The following is a 21,861-nucleotide window of genomic DNA, read 5'->3' as shown; positions in this document are numbered from 1 at the left end:
GAGAAATGGTTTGTAAAATGTGCTGTTTGGCCAATCACAGGAGGAAGAAAGAATATCCATGTCCCGTTCGGCAATGAAAAAGCAGGGTGACAAGATTTTAAGGATATGATCGAAGGTTGCATCCAAAATTTCAGAGCACCCCCTGATTTCCAGGTTAGTTCTCCTTCACTTTATCCCTCTCCTAATCAGAGGCCGGTCGGTAGTAACAGTCCTGCTCTCCCCTCTTGTGGGAATTCCTCTCCCGAACCTTTAGAAGCCTCCAAACCCCTGCTCCCCGTAATTTCTCCCCTTTCACCCTCTCCTGTTACACCATTGAAGAAGCAGAGTAACCACTCTTTCTGGATGAAGAAGAATTGTGATGTTTTGACTGAAGATTTTAGTAATTTATGGATTATTTCAAGACTTCTTGCATCAAATGGGTGGAAGGAAATTGCCAAAGAACTAAGTAAGTGTCCAGGCACCAACGTTGTCATCAACCCTCTGTTTGTAGACAAGGTTCTCATCAAACTCAGCCAAGGAGACCTCACCGAAAAAGTGCCAATTCAGGGCAAATGGATTAAGTATGGCCCTTTTCATCTTCGTCTGGAAAAATGGAACCCTTTTAGTCATGGAAGGCCCTCAGTAATACAAAGTTATGGGGGATGGATTGTAATAAAAAACCTTCCCCTAGATTATTGGTGTAGAAGCACTTTCGAGGCAATTGGGGCTTATTTTGGTGGACTAACTGCAATTGCATCAGAAACTCTTGATCGCATCAACTGTTTAGAAGTAAAATTCAAGTAAGGAAAAATCTATGTGGATTCATGCCAGCCACCATTGAAATTAAGGATGAAATTCGTGGAAGTTTTTACTTAAATTTCGGTGATATTACTTGCTGTCATCAGCCTACAAAACTACCTTCTAAAGTTCTGTTTAAGGACTTCTCCAACCCAATAGATTTAGTTCGAATACAAGAAGTCCTGAAGGATGAAGATGCCACTTCCCAAATTGATTTAATTGATTTATCCAATTGGTCTTTCCTATTGTCAACCAAGTCCAAGCCTAAGTTCTCAAGAAGTCCAAGTCCAAGAGCAGAAAAGAAGAAAGAGTTCCACAAGCCATAGACTTCGAATTTCAATAGGGGAGAAGCAGGGGAAGTCGAAAAGTCACCACCTTTGGGGTTAGTCTGTAATAATTTAGAATTTCAAAAGTCATTGTCGAAAGAGGAGTTAAACCGCCCTTTAAGCCCTGACGAAGGAAATCTGTTAAGGATGGAAGTTGAAAAGTTCCCCCCTGCTGCCCGCCTCACAGCCACAGTCCTCTGAGAGGAATTTTTTTAAACTAAAGGAAGTCAAAAAGTCTTCCGACTTAAATGCATCACCAGCTAAGGCACCTAGTGTAAATGCTAAGCCCCCTCATGTTCCACGGCCCGAATTTAACCCGCTTTCTGCCATTAAGAAGAAAGAGAAGGGATTGCCAGCCGACCTCTCCCTTTTTGAAACTGAAAAGACACTCGCGCCAAAAAGAAAAAAGAAAACAAAGTCATTTCTCCCTTGCAACGTGGTGCTCCCTTCAGCCTTTTCCTCTTCAGAGCATGCCTTAACCAAGTCCGAAACAAGCGACCCTCAAGCCTTCTTCTTCTCTCGTCCCCCGCCTCAGCACATCTCCCCTGCCCCTCCCTGCTTTACCTGATCACCCGTTTTCTCTGCCATTACTACCTTCAAGCAGCCATAACTCCCCCTCTTACCTTGCCCCCCTTGTTCTAACAGAGCAGCCATTTCCTCTGCCTTTGCGTTCCACAAGCCTCCTTCTCCCTTTAGCACTAAACCACCCCCTAAACTCTGCAAAGCAAACCATAAGTGGCTGCACAGAGCACGCCACCCCTCTTGCCTCTTCAAGACTTTTCCCAAGCATTTTATCAGAAGAAAGTATATGAAGGAACATTCTAAAAGCCTCGGCTTCACCCCTAAATCAGTGTCTGGTCAGCTCCAAGAAGTTAGGAATCCTTCATTTCCAGAACACCCTCTTTTTACCAGGTTAGAAAGTCAAATTTCTCTCTTTCCATCCAACCCGGAGGGGCCATTCCTATAAGGAACTCCCAATTTTCCCCCCAAAAGCTTCAGTAATTAAAGAGAAGGATTGCCCTCTTGATTCCCCCTTCAGTATAAGTAGTGAGGAAACTGATTGGATCAACAATTCAGGAGATCAAGAAGAGCCAAAAACAGAAGCACCCTTGCTTGATGACCTAAATACTCTGTTTCAAACAGAGGACATTATTTCTGAGACAAAAGCCCTCAGCCCTCAGCCCTGCCCACTCAGCCCTCCCTTTCAACCCCTTCTGACCTCTTAGCACATTTATTGAGCATAGTCACTGATTGCAACCTAATACTGGACTGATCTTCGGTTGGCCCTGAACCCTGTTTTCGAAAAAGATGAATATAGTATCTTGGAATACAAGAGGCCTCAAAGATAGTAATAAAAGGCTGGCTCTTAAACGATTCCTAAAGAAAATTAAACCCTCAATAGTGCTAATTCAAGAATCCAAAAAAGAAAATTTTGATGCAAGTTTTATTAAATCTATTTGGAGTTCCAAAGATGTCGGATGGGAATTTGTTGAATCTTTTGGTGCTTCTGGCGGGTTGTTGACAATGTGGGACACAAATTTGATTTCGGTATTAGAAACCCTCAAAGGTGGTTACTCCCTTTCAATAAAATGCACCACTATTTGTAAAAAGATTTGTTGGGTCACTAATGTATATGGGCCAACCGATTACAAAGAAAGAAAATTCGTGTGGGAAGAACTACTTTCCTTGGTAGCTTACTGTGAAAAGGCATGGTGCATGGGTGGTGATTTTAATATCACAAGATGGGCACATGAGAGATTCCCCTTGGGTCGAAGTACTAGAGGTATGAGAAAATTTAATAAGTTCATTGAGCAGGCAAAACTCATGGAAATCCGGTTGAGTAATGGGAACTTCACTTGGTCAAGGGAAGGTATCACCGTTTCAAGATCCTTACTAGACCGATTTTTCATATCAAAAGAATGGGATGAGTTATTTGAAAATTCTAGAACCAATAGACAAGCCCGAATTTTTTTAGATCACTACCCAATTTTACTAGAAGCCAGTTCTTTTAGTTGGGGTCCTTCACCTTTCAGGTTTTGCAATAGTTGGTTACTCAACAAAGAGTGCATCCAAATTATAGAGAAAGCATGGTTTGGCAGTAAAGTGCATGGATGGGCTGGATTTGTACTAAATCAGAAGCTGAAAGAAGTCAAAACAGCAGTAAAATGGTGGCATTACAGCAATAAGGAAGAACTAAAAAAGAAAGAGGAGAGGCTGCTAGCAGACATAGAAAAATGGGACACTCTTGCCGAGATTTCCCCCCTTTCCCAATGACTATGCAGTTTGGTCTTCATCAAAATCAGAACTCATGGCCTTATATAGACTGGAAGAAATCAGCCTATTACAGAAAAGTAAGTTAAATTGGCTCAAGCAGGGAGATGAGAATACAAGCTTTTTCCATAGATTCTTAGCAACAAAAAAGAGGAAAAACTTTATAAATGAGCTAGTTGATGAGCAAGGAGTGCCAACAAAGTCGAGTGCAGAAATTGAAAAAAGCCCGATAATCAATTATTACAGCAGTCTTTTTCTAAAATCCCCAGGGTAGAGGCATCTTCCAATAAACCTAGACTGGCCTTGTGTGAATTTGAATCAGAATCTCCTCTTGCAAAATAATTTTTCAGCCACAGAAATCTTCTCAGCTATAAAAACCCTTGGCAAAAGCAAGGCCCCGATGGCTTCACTTTAGAATTCTTGCTGAAATTTTGGTCTCTTCTAAAGTCAAGCTTCCAAGATACCTTTGATGACTTCTACAAGAATGGTAAGATCAATGCTTGCATAAAGGAGAACTTCATATGCTTAATTCAAAAGAAGAAAGTAGCAATTAAGGTCAGTGATTACAGACCCATTAACTTAACCTCTTTAATATACAAAGTCATTGCTAAGGTGCTAGCTGAGAGATTGAAAGGGATTATGCCCAACATTATTGCTCCCTCTCAATGGCATTCATAGAAGGAAGACAAATTTTGGATCCCATCCTTATAGCCAATGAAGCTGTTGAAGAGTATAGAGCAAAAAAGAAGGGATGGATCCTTAAACTTGATATGGAGAAAGCATTTGACCGAGTTGATTGGAATTTTCTAGAAAAAGTGCTACGGTCCAAGAATTTCAATCAGAAATGGATAGAATGGATCATGGGATGTGTCAAAAACCCACTTTACTGGATCTTCATTAATGGGAGACCAAGGGGAAGAATGGTTGCTTCAAGAGGGCTAAGGCAAGGTGATCCCCTCTCCCCTTTCCTTTATCTTCTAGTCAGCGAAGTATTGAGTGCTTTAATTTCCAAACTCAACCAATCCGGCATTATTGAAGGTTTTATAGTAGGTAAAGAGCAAGTTCCAAGTCTCCATACTCCAGTTTGCGGATGATACCTTATTGTTTTGCAAATATGACAGTTCTATGCTTTTAAAACTTAAACATACAGTGGAGCTCTTTGAATGGTATTCAGAGTAGAAGGTAAATTGGGACAAATCAGCCCTCTATGGCATTAATGTGGACGACAGTGACCTCTTTAATACAGCAGCATCTTTGAATTGTACGGCTGACCATCTTCCTTTTTATTACCTAGGGTTGCCTCTAAGGGGTTACCCGAAAAGAGCCTCCTTTTGGCAGCCGGTCCTAGACAAAGTACAAGCTAAACTTGACAAATGGAAGAGATTTAATCTATCTAGGGGAGGAAGAGCCACTCTATGCACTTCAGTCCTCTTAAACCTTCCAATTCATTACTTGACCATCTTCCTCATGCCCGAAGGAGTAGTATCTAAAATGGAAAGGATAATACGAAGCTTCTTTTGGGAAGGCAACAAGGGCAGCAAGCAAAATCACTTGGTTCAATGGGAATTGGTTCAAAAACCTATAGCAGATGGTGGTCTAGGCCTTGGTGGTTTCAGATCTATGAATATTGCACTTCTTGCTAAATGGGGATGGAGATTTTTCAATGAGGAAAACTCTCTTTGGGGCAAAGTTATAAGAAGTATTCATGGTAAAGATGCATTTGATTGGCATACAGCAGGAAAAGGTGGTAGAAGCTTGAAAAGCCCATGGATTAGCATCTCAAAGACTTAGCTTAAGGTAGAATTTTTGGCCACTTTCAAACTTGGTAATGGCAGCCGAATTGCTTTCTGGTTAGACACCTGGGAAGGATCTTCCCCTTTCAGCACCCTTTATCCAAGCTTATTCAGAATCACCATGCTTCCCAATGGTTCAGTTGCTGATCATTGGGACAGTAGCATAGCTTCTTGGTCCATCACCTTCCGAAGGTTACTCAAAGATGAAGAAGTGTTGGCCTTCCAAGACTTGTTGGAGAAAATTGTAAGTAGAAGTCCTCACTTTTTTGATAAAAGAGTGTGGTCCATGTCAACCACTGGCCTCTACACCGTTAAATCCCTTAAAGTATACCTAACACCATTCTCCCCTTTGGAAAAGCCCTTCTTCTCGGCTATTTGGAAAACAAAGAGTCCAAGAAGAGTCAACATTCTCATTTGGATTATGCTTTTCGGTCAGCTGAATGTAGTCGAAGTTCTTCAAAGAAAGCAACCAACATCCTCCCTTTCTCCCTCAGCTTGCTCGTTCTGTCTCCAACATAGTGAGGACTCCCTTCACCTCTTCTTTACATGCCCTTATTCAGATTGGTGTTGCTGTGTTTTTTCAACTTTTCATGGATCTTGTGCAATGATTTCAAAAGCAATGTGTTACAACTCCTAGCCGACCCTATTCTCCACAACTCCACCCGTCTGCTATGGTGTAATGCAATAAAAGCCCTCTTGACAGACCTTTGATTTGAAAGAAATCAAAGGATTTTCCATAACAAAGCTACTAGATGCCAAGACCGTTTTGAAGCCGCCCGCCGTCAAGCCTCCTCCTGGTGCATCCTTTCCGATCCCTTCCTTGACAGTCTTTCAGATTTCAACCTCAACTGGGGGGCTTTCATCTTCACCCCCCCTTCGGACAGTGTTTAACACTGCCGGATTTCAGCATTACTCTTGTTCCCCCCCACCCCTTTTTCGTTGAACTTTTTATTTATTTCCATAAGTTTTAGGCCACTGTGTTGGCTTTGTTTTTAGATCTTTATTTTCGATTGTACTACGGTTATTTTTCCCTCATTTTGTAATCTTGTTATTGTCTTTCCCAGCTATGGGTTTGATTTGGAAGTGATGACGGTGCTAAGGGAGTCTCAACCTAGTTGAGATGTCCGGGTGCATCTCCTGATCCTTTTAGAAGCACTTGTATTTCCATTTTGCTCATTGTATAACTCTCTTGTACTATGAGCCTTAACTCTTCTCTATATATTAATATAATGAACCGTTTCCTTCTCAAAAAAAAAAAAAAAAAAGAAAAAGAAAAATTGTCGTGTCATTTTTTTTATCTAAAGAATGTATTTTTAATTTTTTCTTAAAAAATAGTATTTGTAATATTTTTTCTCTCTTTTTTCTCCATCCTTCCATCCATGGCCTCCGGTGCCTCCTGCTGTTCTTCTCACTCTCTCTCTCTCTTTTTTTTTCTTTTCCTGTACTTCTTTCCTCTCCCTTTCTTTCTTAAAAGAATTATTCCAGTGGATTCAACCGTTCCAAATTTGGAACGTCTTTTCCCTCAGCATGGGAAGAAGGGGAGAAAGGAGGAGGAATAGGAAAGATAAAAAGAAGAAATGAAAGAGAGAAGGAAAAAAATGAAGAAATGAGAAGGAAAAGAAAGTAGGCAGCAGTGATGGTGATAGGTGGTGACAGCAACGGTGACGGCCATAGATGGGAGGAGGGAGAAAAACAAAAAATTTTTAAAAATATATATTTTTATTTTAAAACAATTAAAAGTATATTTTTTAATTAACAGATGTCTTGGACTCTCGTCAACTATTCAATAGCTAGTTATTGAAAAATTACAAGGGCCTCTTGTCAACTTTTCAGTAGCTAGTTAATGAAAAATTACAAGGACCAAATAAACCATTTTTCCAAACCTCAATGGTTAAATTGTCGAGTTTCAAAATTTAGAGCCCAAAATGCTACAGTGCTACTAAACTCAAACCTCAGAGACCAAATGTATTTTCCATAAAAAGAAAATTTGTTTTCTACATTGGATGGATGCTTAATCTGTTCTTTTATATAATTATATTACTTTGGAATTTTGATTTTAAGATTCACACTATTATAAAATGGGACCTTTTGTATCTTTAGATATTTCATTTAATCAGTAAAATTATTTCTTTTAAAAAAAGGATTCCACTCTATTATGCTGCCCTAATCCTCTATCGACCATAACACCTGTTTTTATAGGTTTTGAGATGGGAACAGATTCCTGCTGACAAGCGTGCCCTTTTAATGCAGGAAAAGCAGGTTTGTTCTCTTTTGCTTATGAGCTGATTATAAACAAAAAAAATTCCTCTTTTCTTTTGTTTTCTTTGATTTTGTATGTTATGAACTTTCTTTTTTATTTGTTGTGTTTTTTCGGTTGATTTTTGGGTATTTTGGTTTATGGCTATTTTGCTAATATTTAGGCTTACGGAATCCCTAATTTAATCTTTTAACGAGTTCGATTATGAGTACCAGTGGAGCAAATTTACTTATATTTCCTCTTTCCAGTTCCCGTTGTTTCTGTTAATTCATCGAATTGAATAACTGGAGTTACCAAATCAGGTTTTCATTACTAGTCTTCATCACTTTGGTATCATAGTTTCACTGCTATAGATTTTTTACCCCAATCTCAAACTGTCATGGAGATGACATGTTTTGATAACCATTTAGTCCCTTGTTAGGTTCTCTTTTTCTCTCAGGGCTGAGTGTATAGGCCCTTTTGTTATACTCATAACGTCTCATTTTACTTCTACTGGATCCTCTTCTTGTAGTTGGTTTCTTTTTTCTACGCCTGCTTATTCATTCAATTTTTTTTTTTTTTGTTCTCAATGAAAGTCTGGTTTTAACCTTTTGGACATTTCACCACTTTTCTCCTAGAGGTTTTGCCTACTTCAAGGCTAGGCCATAGAGAGGTAAAGATTTTGAATTACTGTTTTCATTTCAGAAGCTTGAACCCAAGATCTTGTAGGATATTTCTAAGGCTTCATTTGATAACTGTTTGGATTCTAAAAATTATGTCTCACTAATTTTTACCATAGTTTTTATATAAATATTAAGGAAGTGTTTGAATTCTTAGTCAAATTTTAAATAGGATAATTTTTTAAATGATAAAATAGCTGAAAATATTTTCAAATATAGCAAAGTATTATACTGAAATGTCAGTCTATCAATGATAGATAATGATAGACATCTATCAATGGTTGATGATAGTAGTCTATCAACATACACGGACAGATAATGACATTTTACTATATTTGTAAATATTTTGGTTCATTTTGCTATATTTGAAAACAACTCTTTTAAATACAAAAAATAATTATTAATTATCTATTCTTGTTTTTTAAACTTGGCTTAGATTTTAACATTGATAAAAAGTAGATATCATAATAAAGAAACTCATAGGCAGAAATAATGTTTATAATTTTAATTTCAAAATAAATAACAAAATTAAGTCTCCCTTGGATAACCATAGTGTAAATTGTTGGCAACTATGCTTCTAGAAACATCAGCTGTGAAATAAAACTTGAATTTTATTTTATTTTTTGAAATTTTTCTTGAAATTCAAATGTGCTATTAAGGTGGAAAGCTTACCCAAAAACTATATGGAATAAGCATAAATTTTAAAAACAGTGAACAAAAAAAAGTTAACAAAAAGGAGCCTAAATGGTTATCAAATAGGTCATAAATATTCCAAAATCTTATCACCAATAGCCTTTTGGGGCTCGGGGAAGACCCTTTATAGTGATAAAACCCAGACTAAAACTTAGTTGAGGGTGGTTGTAACTTCAAAATAATTGTTAGCAACTATGCTTCTATAAACGTCAGCTGTAAAATGAAGTAAATTAATGTTTGGTAAATGTTAAATTGTTGTGATTAACATTATGACTAAATTGGCTCGCTAACAAAATTTGTATTTTTCTTTCGTCGATAATTTATATTTTTAAATATTTGTTAAAATGTCATATCATATATATGCTTTCAACCTGTAATATAAGATTATTTGTTAAATGAGGAAAAATAGGTGTATTTTTTTTGCTTATAGAAAAAAGTATGGTATTTTTAAAGAAAAATCAGTGACATTGAACTAATTGATTTGAAAACTTAGGATATAGAAATTGGTTTTTGTGAGAAAACTATTAAATACAAATCAAGTGATTCTACAATAATCTATTTTCAAAAGCTAGTAGGGAATAGATTTTTATAACAGTGATTCTAACGAATTTATTATAATAAATCTTACCAAACACTTAAAAGCAGTTATCATTTCTATGTAATCACTTTTAATGTTCCCAAAAGCAATCCCAAACATAGCCTAAGCCCCTCAGACCGAGCAGATCTCATTTGTTGGACCAATGTGAAATCTGTACCCTTTTATTTCAGTTTTCATTTCAAATTTCATACGTTGGACCAAATTGAAAGCTGAACTCGTACATGAGCAGGCATTGAGAGTATCTATATATATGGAATTTTCAATCATAATCTTAGTGATCTTCAGTTATCTATAGTTCTACATTGAAATAAATATACATAAACATGGCCGAGTGGATGAGAGTTTTTTTGATAAATTCTTTCTTTTAACCTGAGAAATGAGAATGTCTTCCCCTTTAATACCTCAATTCTAAGCAGTGAGTTGTTTCAGGAGCATTTCCAGAAATTAAGAATTGAAAATGCGATGGGCTCCTCAGCACCTACAGCAAAACAGGTAGCTACGATTTATGTACCATTCCAGAAATAGTCATTGAAATAGTGTTAGTTTTCATCATAGTGTCAGTTAATCTTTTATTTTAATTTTCGTACATTTGATCATCTTTCACTTTACTTTAGAACTTGCGATTCATTTATAAGACTAGTTCACAGTAGTTCCTTTCAATTTTGGTTCCCTTGCTTTGATAATTCATTTTCTTTGATTTTTATTTATTGTAAGTTTGCGCCCACTTCTTTCAAGTACTTCCATTCTTGGCATAGTAGATATCAGACCTTTCTTTACTCATCTTCGAGAGTTTTCATCCACTTTAATTCTTGTAGCTTTAGGGGTCAACAAGATTTTGAGATATTGAAGAGTCCATTTGGTAATGTTTCTATTTTTTGTTTCCTGTTTTGGGTTTTGCTGGTTTCTTCCTTTTTGATAAAGAAAGATATAATTATATAATGTAACTATTTATTGCTTGTTTGATAATTGTTTCTGGTTGTTTGTCCTCTTAAATATTTATAAGAATATTAGTTTTGAAATTAAATATTTAAAAATCTTATGTTATATCTATTTTTTGAGAGTTATTATATGTAATTCAAGAATGATAAGATAATGCTTTTATTTATGTTTTGGGGGGCCTTTACTTGCTCTTATCAATCTTTGTTCTAGTGCAAGGTAGTATTGAGATTGTACTGTTCAAGTTTTCTGTCTCATCTTTTTGTTTTTTTGTATTTTGAGTGTTGACTATTTTCATTATATCGATGAAAAATTTTGTGTGTGTTTTTTTAAAACCATTTTGAGTGTTTTTAAAAAAATGAAAAATGAGAAACTTGAGCAACTACCAAATGTTTATGTTTCTCAAAAACTGAAAATAAAAAATGAAAAAAAAAGAAACATAAACATTACCAAACAGGTCATAAGTTTGAAGGTTTGTGTCTTGAAAGTTACTTCCATACATCTCACACTTGCTAATAGCACAATTCCTTCCAGAATTTAAACATGCATGTGTTTTCATATTTTAGGTTTTGTAAAGATCAAGTGTTATGATGCGGTTTCAAAGTTCATGTTTTCTGAATCTCTCAACATCTTTTTTGACATGAATACTTGGGTTATTTGATATATTCAATGGACAGATTTCTTATTTGCGCAATTTGGGATGTACTATTACTCCAACATCACGTCTCCATGCTTCGTCGTTGATCGAGCAATACAAATCACTATAACTACTTGCAAGAAATATGCCACAGGTAAGGAAAATATTGAAGTTTATATGATGGTTTGAGTTGACTCATTTTTCAATTTGATAATTTAAATCAAGAAAGTTTGTTTTCTTTTATGTATTCTGTCATCCTAAGTATTACGCAATTGGTTAAGGTACTATTTCCTTGACTAAATATTAGAGGTTTGAATCTTCTTCGTATGTTGAAAGTAAGTTTGTATTTGGTCATATTTATTCTTTGCATACAAGATGTGAAAGATTTTCTAACATTGTGGGAATCATCATTTGTTCAAGTCAACCAGTTTGGACCTTCTTGGGGGTTCTTTCTCCACCAAATATTGTTTTATAAAATTGGGTTTTTCTCGTCGTCTAATTTCGAAATAATAACAATTTTTATTAGATGAGAATCTTGAAGTTGATTTGTTGGATCTAATGTACCAGTTCTGATTTGTATATTTATTATCATTATTGTTATTTGAGATCGCAGGGCTTTGATGGTAGTTTGTAAATTTCGACCATAGTGGAGCCAGAAGGGTGGCTATTAGATTTTGCATTTTTTTTTTAAATTTATCTTTAGGCTAATTGTTTGTTTTATGCGATGTAACTATTATAATTTAACAAACATTTGAATATTTGAACTTACTATTTTACATTTTTTACTTTTATATTTTAAAATATCTGATAGATAATTAGTTCATTGGAGGGAATTTTTTGGCATTGTGTGAAAAATGTTTTTGTTCTGCTTATTTTTCTTTATAGAAAGTCTGCTTGAACTTAGAAATAATAAAAAAAAAACAAAAAAAACAAAAAATACTTAGGCTTATTTAGTAACCATTTTGTTTTTTGTGTTTTGTTTTTGCTTTTAAAAATTAAGCCTATACACTATTTTCATCTCCAATTTTTTTTCTTTTATTATCTATTTTTTATTAATGGTTTAAATACCAAGTCAAATTTTGAAAATTTAAAAAAGTTGCTTTTAAAAATTTGTTATTGTTTTTGGAATTTGACAAAGAATTCAAGCATTGTATTTAAAACATCATTGTAATAAATAAGAGAAAATATCCTTAATTTTTAAAAACTAAAAACAAAAAATGAAATGGTTATCAAATGGAGTCTTAGTTATTAGCCCTCAATAGAAATTAAATCTTGTCGAGGGTGTAACTCTAACTAAGAGATGAGCATTAAATTTTTCTTGAATTTGCCATGTTTTGTAAGCGGATGCAAACTGAAATCTGATAAAGAAAGATCTCACGATTTGTAAAATAAATAGATTCACTTAGTAAATATTTGGTTTTTTATTTTTGTTTTTGAAAATTAAGCTTACATCATTCACATTTCTTACCATGATTTGCATCTTTTTCAAGTACAATGGTTGAATTCTTAGCCAAATTTTAAAAACAAAAACAAATTTTTGAAAGCACTTTTTTTAGTTCTAAAAGATTGGCTTGGTTTTTAAACTATTGGTGAAAAGTAGATAACAAAGGAAGAAGTTTGGAGGTAGAAGTGGTATTCATAGGCTTAGCTAATCAATTACATCTTATAATGGTTTTAAATCCTTAAAAGATTTATTTGGATAATAGACATGCAAGTCAATTTAAAAACATAGAATGATATTTTGGAAAAGTAAATATGAAAAAGATATGAAATTTTGAAAAAGAAGTTGGACTTATCTTTATGTATTTTATTTTAGGTTTAGGTTTAGGTTTAGGTGTAGTTTAGGTTTATGTATGAAGAGGAAAGAGTAATCCTTGGTGTAGCTTAGGTTTTATTCATCTCTATATCAATTAAAAAATATGAAAATGAATATTACAAATAGCCATTTTAAAGGACCAAATGAAAATTGGAAAGAAATCTCAGTTAACACTTTTTATTATGTGTTCAACCAAATTGTTAAATTAGTCATGTCAGCTAATTATTCTTAAAAAATCAAATGAATATATATGGATGAAGGGTCCATTTATAGGGGCAGAAAAAAAATTTAACTCCAATAAAAACTAATGAAATTTGACCTTCTATTTATGTCATCACTACGTGAAATTACTGTTTTAACTTCAAAGGCATTCTTTTTACTTCTTCGTTTTTGCGTCTTTCTTGCTCGATTTGCATTTTTTTCTTTCATGCATTTGTCTTCTTCTCTTTTGCATTATTCTTTTCTTCTTCTACTTTTGGTTGATTCCACGTTTATTTTCTTCTTTCGTTGCGATGACTTCTTCTACGAATCGGGGAGCACGAGTAAGAATTGGGGAGCATGAGCGAGAATCAGGGAGTGCGATGAGGAGCGAGAAGCGATAATTGAGAGTCAGAATGAGTTTGAGCAGTAGGCCCTCGAATGCATCTAAGGTCAAGTTGGTAACTTCATATGAAGTTGACATAAATATAAGACCCATTTTCATTTATTTTTGAGTCTTGGGCTATTTTTTATTCGGCCTTCAAATAGGGCCTACCATCCGCGGGAATCGAATTTATACCTCCCTCTAAGAAAAGAAAATGAAAATAGATTTTTTTAAAAAATAATATTATTTTATAAATATTGACAACAATAGCTTTGGAGGAGATATATTGATAAAAATGAGGTTGTGGTCCCACAATTTAGGATACTTGGTCCACGATTTGTCTTCCACCTAAAAACCATGTGGCATTATTGCCAAGTTATGATGCCAACGCCTCTTCCATTTTTGCCACGTGCCACGATTTATGATACCAATGCCTCATTTTTGCCTCATTCCACGATTTATCCCTTGATGTGGCACCTCTTCCATCTTTTCTCATTTCTTCTATCCAATTGTTATCGTCAAGTTTTCTGCTATTGCTACTGCCCACCTCCCGGTCTTGGATGCCACCTCTCTTTCTCTCTCACTGTTTTTTTCTTTTGGATCTCTAGGATTATTCTACATGTGTTGCACTCTCTATGCGAGGATCTTCTTCATTCTCTTTCACAAATCGTGGTGATCATTTCTTGAAGGCTTATGAATTTTTGTTGAATTTGTTTGTTCGTTGTTGATTTTGGGTTCAATTGATGGATCTTTGAGAGAACATGAAGGCTTAGAATATTGTGGATTTTTTTGGTACTTGAGGAGCAAAAATTGAGAGAACCTTGGGCCTTATTATCCACATTTGGTTCGTGAATTTTATGTAAATCTCTTTCGACAGTTTGATAGTGAAGGCAGTCCGGACTACAGAAGGGTTCATGTTAAAAGGCATTGCTTTGTCTTTTCGGCCTCTCTCATTAACAAGTTTTTAGATCATCAAGTCCTTAAAAATGTGATAGAACAAAAATTGAGAGAACCTTGGGCCTTATTATCCATATTTGGTTCGTGAATTTTATGTAAATCTCTTTCGACAGTTTGATAGTGAAGGCAGCCTGGACTACAGAAGGGTTCATGTTAAAAGGCATTGCTTTGTCTTTTCGGCCTCTCTCATTAACAAGTTTTTAGATCGTCAAGTCCTTAAAAATGTGATAGAACAATAATCCTGATCTTGTATTTGAACTCACAAGGGGAGTCAAGCGTTCTTGGCCCAAGAAGTGCTGCTTCACAAGATAGGGATTGAAAGCGGGTGTCCTTCTCACAAATCTTCAAATTAGCATATGGGAAAAATTCAACTATAATGTCTTTGTTCTTAATCAAATCAAACGTCATATTGTTTCTTAAGCCACCAAAGTTCCTATGTGTTTTCCTAGACTTATTTGCGGGATTTTACTAGCTCAGAAGCCTAATCTTCTCGTGCCTGGATCCCATTCTCATGCCTTGTCCTTTAGCTACAAACTGTATTAGGGAAAACATATCCCTGACCTGGTTCACACTGATGTTCTAGTGACTGAAAGCGATCCAACTAGAGAGTTTTTTCAGACTCCATGTGGGAAAAAAGTGGTGCATGTGCTGGCAAATAAGTCAAAAGATCTAGAAAATTTTTGCTTGCAAAACTGAGGTGGATGACATGTTGAATTTTCTTCGTGGTTCATTTGGTCCTGATTAAGGTAGAATCTTTGGTGCACGGATCAAGATGTGAATGATTGTTGACGACTGCTTGTCTGCTTCTCTTCTTAGCATTTTTTAAGCATGGAAAAAGGGGGAGAAGTAGAATATGAGATGAAGTTGCTGGTTGTTGATTGTTTTTCTCCTCTGGACTCAGTTGTTTTTGCTATAGTGATTTTTGTTATTGTTTTTTTGGTGGTGTTGTGAATTGTGTGAACTGCCTCTCAGACTACTATGTTATGTTTCAATGACATTGCTTATGTGTGTCTGCCTATGTTATGATTAATTATGTGTTTGTCACTACTTAAAAAATATTACCAAATGGGGAGTTTATTAGATATTATGTGGTTGGCAATATTTATTTAAATATTGCAGATGTTATCCGAATTATATCTGCATTGGTGGTTTTCAGGTTTTTCCTTCTATAGTATTATTTGCTGATTCCTTTCCTTTTTAGTAAGCAACTGCTTTAGAAGTTAGGTTGTTCTTTCATGTATCCGCTGTGCATATTTAAAGGATATTTAGTCCTTCGGTTTGGTTGGCCGTTTTGTTTTCTAAAGAGCACCATTAAGTTATACATTAGTGTGTAGTGACATCCTAAGTTTCAAGTAATTTTATTTATTTATCTTGAATTAATTGGAGGATATTGTGGATTTTAAAGGTTATTCTGGAGATAATTCAATTTAAAATGTTTTGATAAGGATTTGGGAATTTTGAATATAATTTGAATTTTAGATTTGTTTTATTGGTGATGGGCATTTGGAAAAGAAAAAACATATATATAGATATAAATCAATGTGTGACTTGAGTTATTGGGATGGAGGAAGAGGTAATATATATATATATGGGATGGAGGAAAAGGATATAATATATATATATATATATATATATATATATATATATATATATATATATATATATATATATGAAGGAAATCAGACACGAGAATTTCCATGAGCAACAGAAGGATCTTTCCAAATTTCAATCGTATATGAACATTACAATTACAATCACAAACGAAAACATGCGGTTATGCATAAAATAGAAATTACAGTATGCTTTACTATAGATCAAGGACTAGAATCAACAAATCTTTGTAGAATGATCTTCAAGCTCCTTGATCACGAATACTCGATCACAACAACACAGTAACTCACGAACGTTCGTCCAACACGATCGTTACATTACACGATCACAACGAACTTGAACTAATTGATCACCACGGTCACGAACACCGCGAACGGCCTCCACAGAACCTTGACCGTGTCGAGTTGAGTATGACACCACCAAGAAGGTTACCTTGGTATTCTTGGTGTGAGAATCCAGATGGTGGGCTCTGTGTGGACTTGGTTAGAGGCAGAAAATCGGAGGAAGAACAATCGTGTAAACGATTGAGGAAGTGGGAGATGCAACAACCTATCGTATAGGTCGATGCTCAATCGTTTAGGAAAAGCTATGTAATCGTTTAACTCGTCGTCTAGCTGAGTGTCTATCGTGTAAAAACACTCAACGATTGTTTAGCTAACTCCAAACTATCGTTTAGTAAATCTAATTTACTTGACAACTCTCCGTGAGTAATTTTCGAAAGTAGAATTCTCAAAACAACAATTTTGCAAATCTTACTAAAATTAGGAAAATATTTTTCCTTTTATCTCACGGTTACTATGAAGCCACCAATAACCTCCCACCCAATTGGTTATTAGAGAAAAAGAGATAATTATCCAATAATGAATATTATTATAAATATAAATGAAACTAACTTACCATAATATATTTATAACCTATAGTTTTAATATTTCATCTCATGAAACATATAAACCATAACTCTTTTTCTATTTCATGACACCTAATGTAAATCTCATTTACATTAATCCTCCACTAGATCGACAAGACCATAACTCTCCTTACTACAGATATATTTTGTGTTCATATCAACCAATTAACAGTGCGACACCCCTTCACAGATCGCTCGTAACTACAACTCGGCCAATAACCGTTATGCCCCTGTAGTTACATCTAACTCCTTAAGTACCACTGATCTCTCTAATGAACATAAGTCATAGTCCTACTATGACTGAGTCCTTTCTTCCAAAGAGAAACTGTGGCAACTATGTTCAAGCCTCGGAATCAGCCCTTAAGGGAGCAATCTATCTACTTACCCCTGCTTCGGGTAAAGAGTGAATTCCATCTTGTGTATTGAGTTTCTAGCTCCCAAATTAGACAAGTCCTCAAAAAGGTAGGTATGTTGAGTTGGTAATCTGACTACTCTCACCCATACTAATCAAATGACTGCCCTTAAAGGTAAGAGTTCCCAAAACACTTAGGATTGAGGTCGTGTCACCTATGGTCGTTTAGGTGAGATGTAAGTCTCCAGTATCAACGACGTTATATACAGAGTCTAGTCATCTCGTGGCCCGGTCTTATACAAACTCTTTGTATAGGACACTCCCACTCGCATGTCTCCACATGAATGGTCAGGATCAACCATCTGTAGTAGTTTACAACACTTGCAAACCTCTACAAAGTGGTCCGTATCCGTAGTGTCATCATGATCAGGTATCCCACCTTAATTCTTATACTACAGACCTATTTAAGTTATCACTTAAGGCATGATCCACTTGTATATCTTGTATATATGTTTAAGTTTACATAAGATAACCATGGAGCTTTGTTTATTGGATACGAGTAAATGCCAGAATGAAATAATAATTATTTTATTGATAAAACAATGTGTATAGTTACAAACAACGAGACTCCGAGAGAATTAGGACACCAATCACAACAATTTAGGGTTAGGTTCAGGAGAAATAAATATATAGATACATGTTGTCTTGGGAAGCATACTAAAGAAAAAAAGACAAGATAAGAAAAGAGGGTTAATTTCATTTTCTCTTCTTCTTCTTTGTGAACCAACGTTGCCAGCCTCTCTCTCTCTCCTCTATGTTTCTTTTCTCTTCCATACCAGATGATGACAATTTCACTCCCAAACGCAGCTGTTGTTCCGTCGTCAGCCTCCATCGTGCCCATCGTTGATCATGAGCCATCAATGATAGAATGTAGAGACATGCAACGAAAACAATCAGAATCAATAAGCATTCTAATTACACTTAATTTGAGTTCTAAAAGCATGTAAAACAGGTTTTTCAACAAAGAGAGTTTTAGAAGACAAACCTTTAAAGAATCCTCCAATTCCAAACCGTTCTTCATGAAATCTTAGCTCCAAATCTACAATGAACTACAAAGAGATCTTCTCTACTATTACCAGCCTTGAATTTGGGTGGTGTAACTCACAATTGAAGTGAATTGTGAAGGGTTTTAGGTGAGAAGAAGAATTCTGCAGAAAACCTTTTTCAACAGTTCAATCTCTTTTAAAAATCTCATCAAATTGGAGTTTTTAATTCTTATCCATGTAGGCACTTCAAGAACTCAGCTGAAGCCACCTCCAATTCAAGTTACAAATGGTATAGGTGTAAGATTTGAGAAGATGAAACCACATTCCCCCAAAAACTTGGATAAACCCACTTTCAACAATTAATTTCTATTTTCTATTTTAATTATTTCAAAATTAATTAAACCAAAATTCAATTTTTGAAATTGAAAAAAATAAAATGAAAATTAATTTTGATTTTAATTAACTAAACAAAATTAATTAAATAATAATTTAATATCAAATATTAAATTAACCAAACACATAATTTTATACATGAATTCTATTCATGTAATTAATATTTAAATCAATATTTAAATATTATAAACTCTCAAATTTCGTTTAATTTTGATAAATTAAAAGTTTAATTATATCGAATATAATTATTCAAACCCCAATTGCAATTTGAAAACTTCAAATTGAAAACCCTAAATTCAATTTGAACACTTCAAATTGAAATTATTTTAAATTCACTCAATTTACTAATTCAAGGTGTTCATGTTTTACGAGATAGTAGAGGGACCTTATGGACCTATAGATCATGAGCTCCAATGACTTGAGATTAATTGGCTAAAACTTCTTAGACCGAATTACCCAATGTTCATTAACTACCGAGTCACACCACTATAGCTCGATAGTTGTACTCTCCTCACTGTAGATATATTTTTGTCCACTTGATTTAACCATAATCAGTAAGTCGACCCTTCACAGGTTGTATAAATAATGGCTGGGTCAAATGTTGTTTTACCCCCGAAATTACGACTTGCTGTTTAAGTTCCACTGATTCTCTAATGAAGAACTGGTTTGTGATCCAATCACTAAACCAGATCCCTCTTGGGCCAATGAGAGGGTGAAACCTCTTGTTCAAGGATTCAGCACTTAAGAGAACATCCTTTCTCCCATCCCCAAATCAGATAAGCGTGAATTCCATCTTGCACCCTATGTCCCCAGCTATCTACCCAGTCTTACCCCTGAAATGGGAGGCTTATTGAGTTGGTGCTGTTGAGCCAATCCCCACTTATGCAAATCTAATGATAATCTCGAATAAACAGGAGTTCACAGTTAGCTTAGGATTAAGATCGAGTTACTTAGGTCATCTATGCGAAATAGTTAGTCTGAAACAGTAAACAACGTTATAAAGTAAGAGTGACTTATTTCCTGATCTGATCTTACGCAAACTCATTGCATAGAACACCCCCACTCTTCATGTCAATACATGAACGAATCAGGATCACTTCGTTTGTAGCACCTTACAACATATTGTAACAACTATAGAGTGGGCCGCATCCGATAGTCTTACCAGAATAAGGCATCCAACCTTATTCATATACTATAGACCATTTTAACTATTTACTCGAACTTGATCCATCTTTATGTCTCCCCATAAAGTTCAAATATTCATATAATAGTCATGGATCTTAGTTTATTGGATTTAATCTTTATAAGTGCAATTTATAAATTAAATAACAACTTTATTGGATAAATATTGAATAACATCTGTATTTATAAAAGAAAACGTTTAACTTTACAAACTGCGAGTTTTAGGACATGCAACCCATCAATCAGGGATGTTGGGGTTCAACCACTCACCTCAATCTCTGTAGCCGCACCAGTTTTCTCCTTCGATCTCAATCGTATGTCTACTGTTGAATCACCGTTGAAGCTGCTATTGGTCAAATGTTCATCGCTGCTATTATTTTCGTTCTTTGCTGGAGTTGATTTTGAGTAAGGTTTTGATGTTTTTTTGTGAGTTGCTTGAATTATTTTGGTTACCCATTGGGTATGAGTTTAAATTAATGGTTTTCATGGTAATCTTGAAGGTTTGATTTGAAGCTTTGGGGCCAAAAGCGCACTGTCCAGCGATATCGAAGGTTGATTTTGGCAAGATTTGGTAAGTTTTAAGTCTTGATGACCATTTTGTGGATTGATTGTAGTTGCTGAAAAATATGGGTAAATCCATTTGGAATGATTAGGCCCAAAGATTTAACTTCATTTTTTTTTATTCATGGCCTAGATTTGAGTCCAAGGTTGTGAATTTAGACAGAGGGGGTTGTTTGCTTGCAGAATTATTAATCTGACTCCATTTTGAGGTAATTGTCTTACTATCGGTTTGCCCTCGAGCCAAACACCCTAACTAAATTATTGATGATAAGATAGAGCATATACTGTAAAAACAGACTATTAAATGTTATGAAATGATTTGCTATGCTTTAATGATTTAAGGACTGTGTGGGTGTTGAAGGAAATCAGAATCTGAGATTTCCATGAGTAGTGGATGAACGATAATTCCAAATTACAATCATGAACGAACAATGCATTTACAGTCGACTTCAAACAAAATGTTATACAAATAACTCCAGAAATTACAGCATGAACAATACAAATGCGTAAAGAGATCAAACTTTACGCACAATAGCAGAAGCGTCTCCACGTTCCTTTGCGCACGAATGCTCGAACTACATGACCACAACATTACAGCGAACACAGCACGAACACTTCGCGCTCGTCCTTAACGATCGCCTCGGTCACGAATTCCTCCGCAACATGAACGACCTTCAGAAAACCTCGACGGTGTCGAGTTGAGTTTGACACCACCAACAAGGTTACCTTGGTATTCTTGATGTGAGAATCCAGAGGGTGGGCTCTGTTCGGACTTGGTATGAGGCAGACGAAGGAGGAAACACCGATCGCGTACACGACTGAACAAGTGGGAGATGGCGGAGACCTATCATATAGGTCGATGCCCAATCGTTTAGATAAAGCTAAGCGATCGTCTAGCAAAAGCTATGCGATCGTTTAGCTCGGTCTGTCACCTATAGACTCTACACGATCGTTTATCTTGGGCCAGCGATCGTCTAGCAAAGCTATACGATCGTTTAGTTAAATACTACACGATCGTTTAACTCGCCCAACCATCGTTTAGTAAATCCTTATTTACTTTACGACTACGGGTGTTTCTTTTGTGCGGAGAGAAAACTAAAATTTTTTTCAATCTTTTGTAAAAACTCCTTTTGAAAATAGGAAAACCATTTTCCTTTTAAACTCACGGTTACCATGATTCAATAACCATATACTATTTTGGTTATTTAAAAGAAAAAAATTAATTATCTAATAATTAATATTATTATAAATATAAATGATAACCAACTTATCATACTATATTTATAACTTATAGTTTTAATATTTCATCTCATGAAACATATAAACCATAGTTCTTTTTCTATTCTTTGGTACTTAATGTAAATTTCATTTACATCAATCCTCCACTGGATGTATCTTATACATCATACCGATTATATCATATATAATCAAAATACATCTTGTCAATTTGAACATTTCAAATCAACACCAAGAACTGATTCTCAACTGAATCCAAGCTACCAAGGG

General features: G+C 35.2%; 1 protein-coding gene and 1 long non-coding RNA gene across 4 annotated transcripts in view; both read left to right on the top strand.

The window, feature by feature from the left end:
• SRS2 (P-loop containing nucleoside triphosphate hydrolases superfamily protein) overlaps positions 1-11,802 on the top strand; it is a 58,304-nt gene extending 46,502 nt beyond the window's left edge. For 2 of the 3 annotated variants that reach the window (XR_016525343.1, XM_039051329.2), the window contains exons 27-30: positions 7,367-7,426; positions 9,804-9,866; positions 10,988-11,101; positions 11,561-11,802. Coding sequence is in view for 2 of the 3 variants with exons in the window: in XM_039051329.2 (XP_038907257.2) it covers positions 7,367-7,426; positions 9,804-9,866; positions 10,988-11,077 (213 nt within the window). In the remaining variant the exon portion in view is untranslated. Of the gene's footprint in view, positions 1-7,366; positions 7,427-9,803; positions 9,867-10,987; positions 11,102-11,553 lie in introns of all 3 variants that reach the window. The other variant, XM_039051330.2, reaches the window with a different exon arrangement.
• A 6,922-nt stretch (positions 11,803-18,724) lies between these two features.
• Positions 18,725-21,181, top strand: LOC150031864 (uncharacterized). The gene is made up of 3 exons (XR_016525438.1): positions 18,725-20,199; positions 20,295-20,365; positions 20,489-21,181. It is a non-coding gene; the product is annotated as an uncharacterized LOC150031864 (long non-coding RNA).
• Positions 21,182-21,861: the final 680 nt, after the last annotated feature.

This window comes from Benincasa hispida, chromosome 12 (genome assembly GCF_027475165.1).
Source record: "Benincasa hispida cultivar pf3 chromosome 12, pf3_genome.v1.1, whole genome shotgun sequence".
NCBI classification, from domain to species: Eukaryota; Viridiplantae; Streptophyta; class Magnoliopsida; order Cucurbitales; family Cucurbitaceae; genus Benincasa; species Benincasa hispida.
This window is presented reverse-complemented; position numbering and strand designations above follow the sequence as displayed.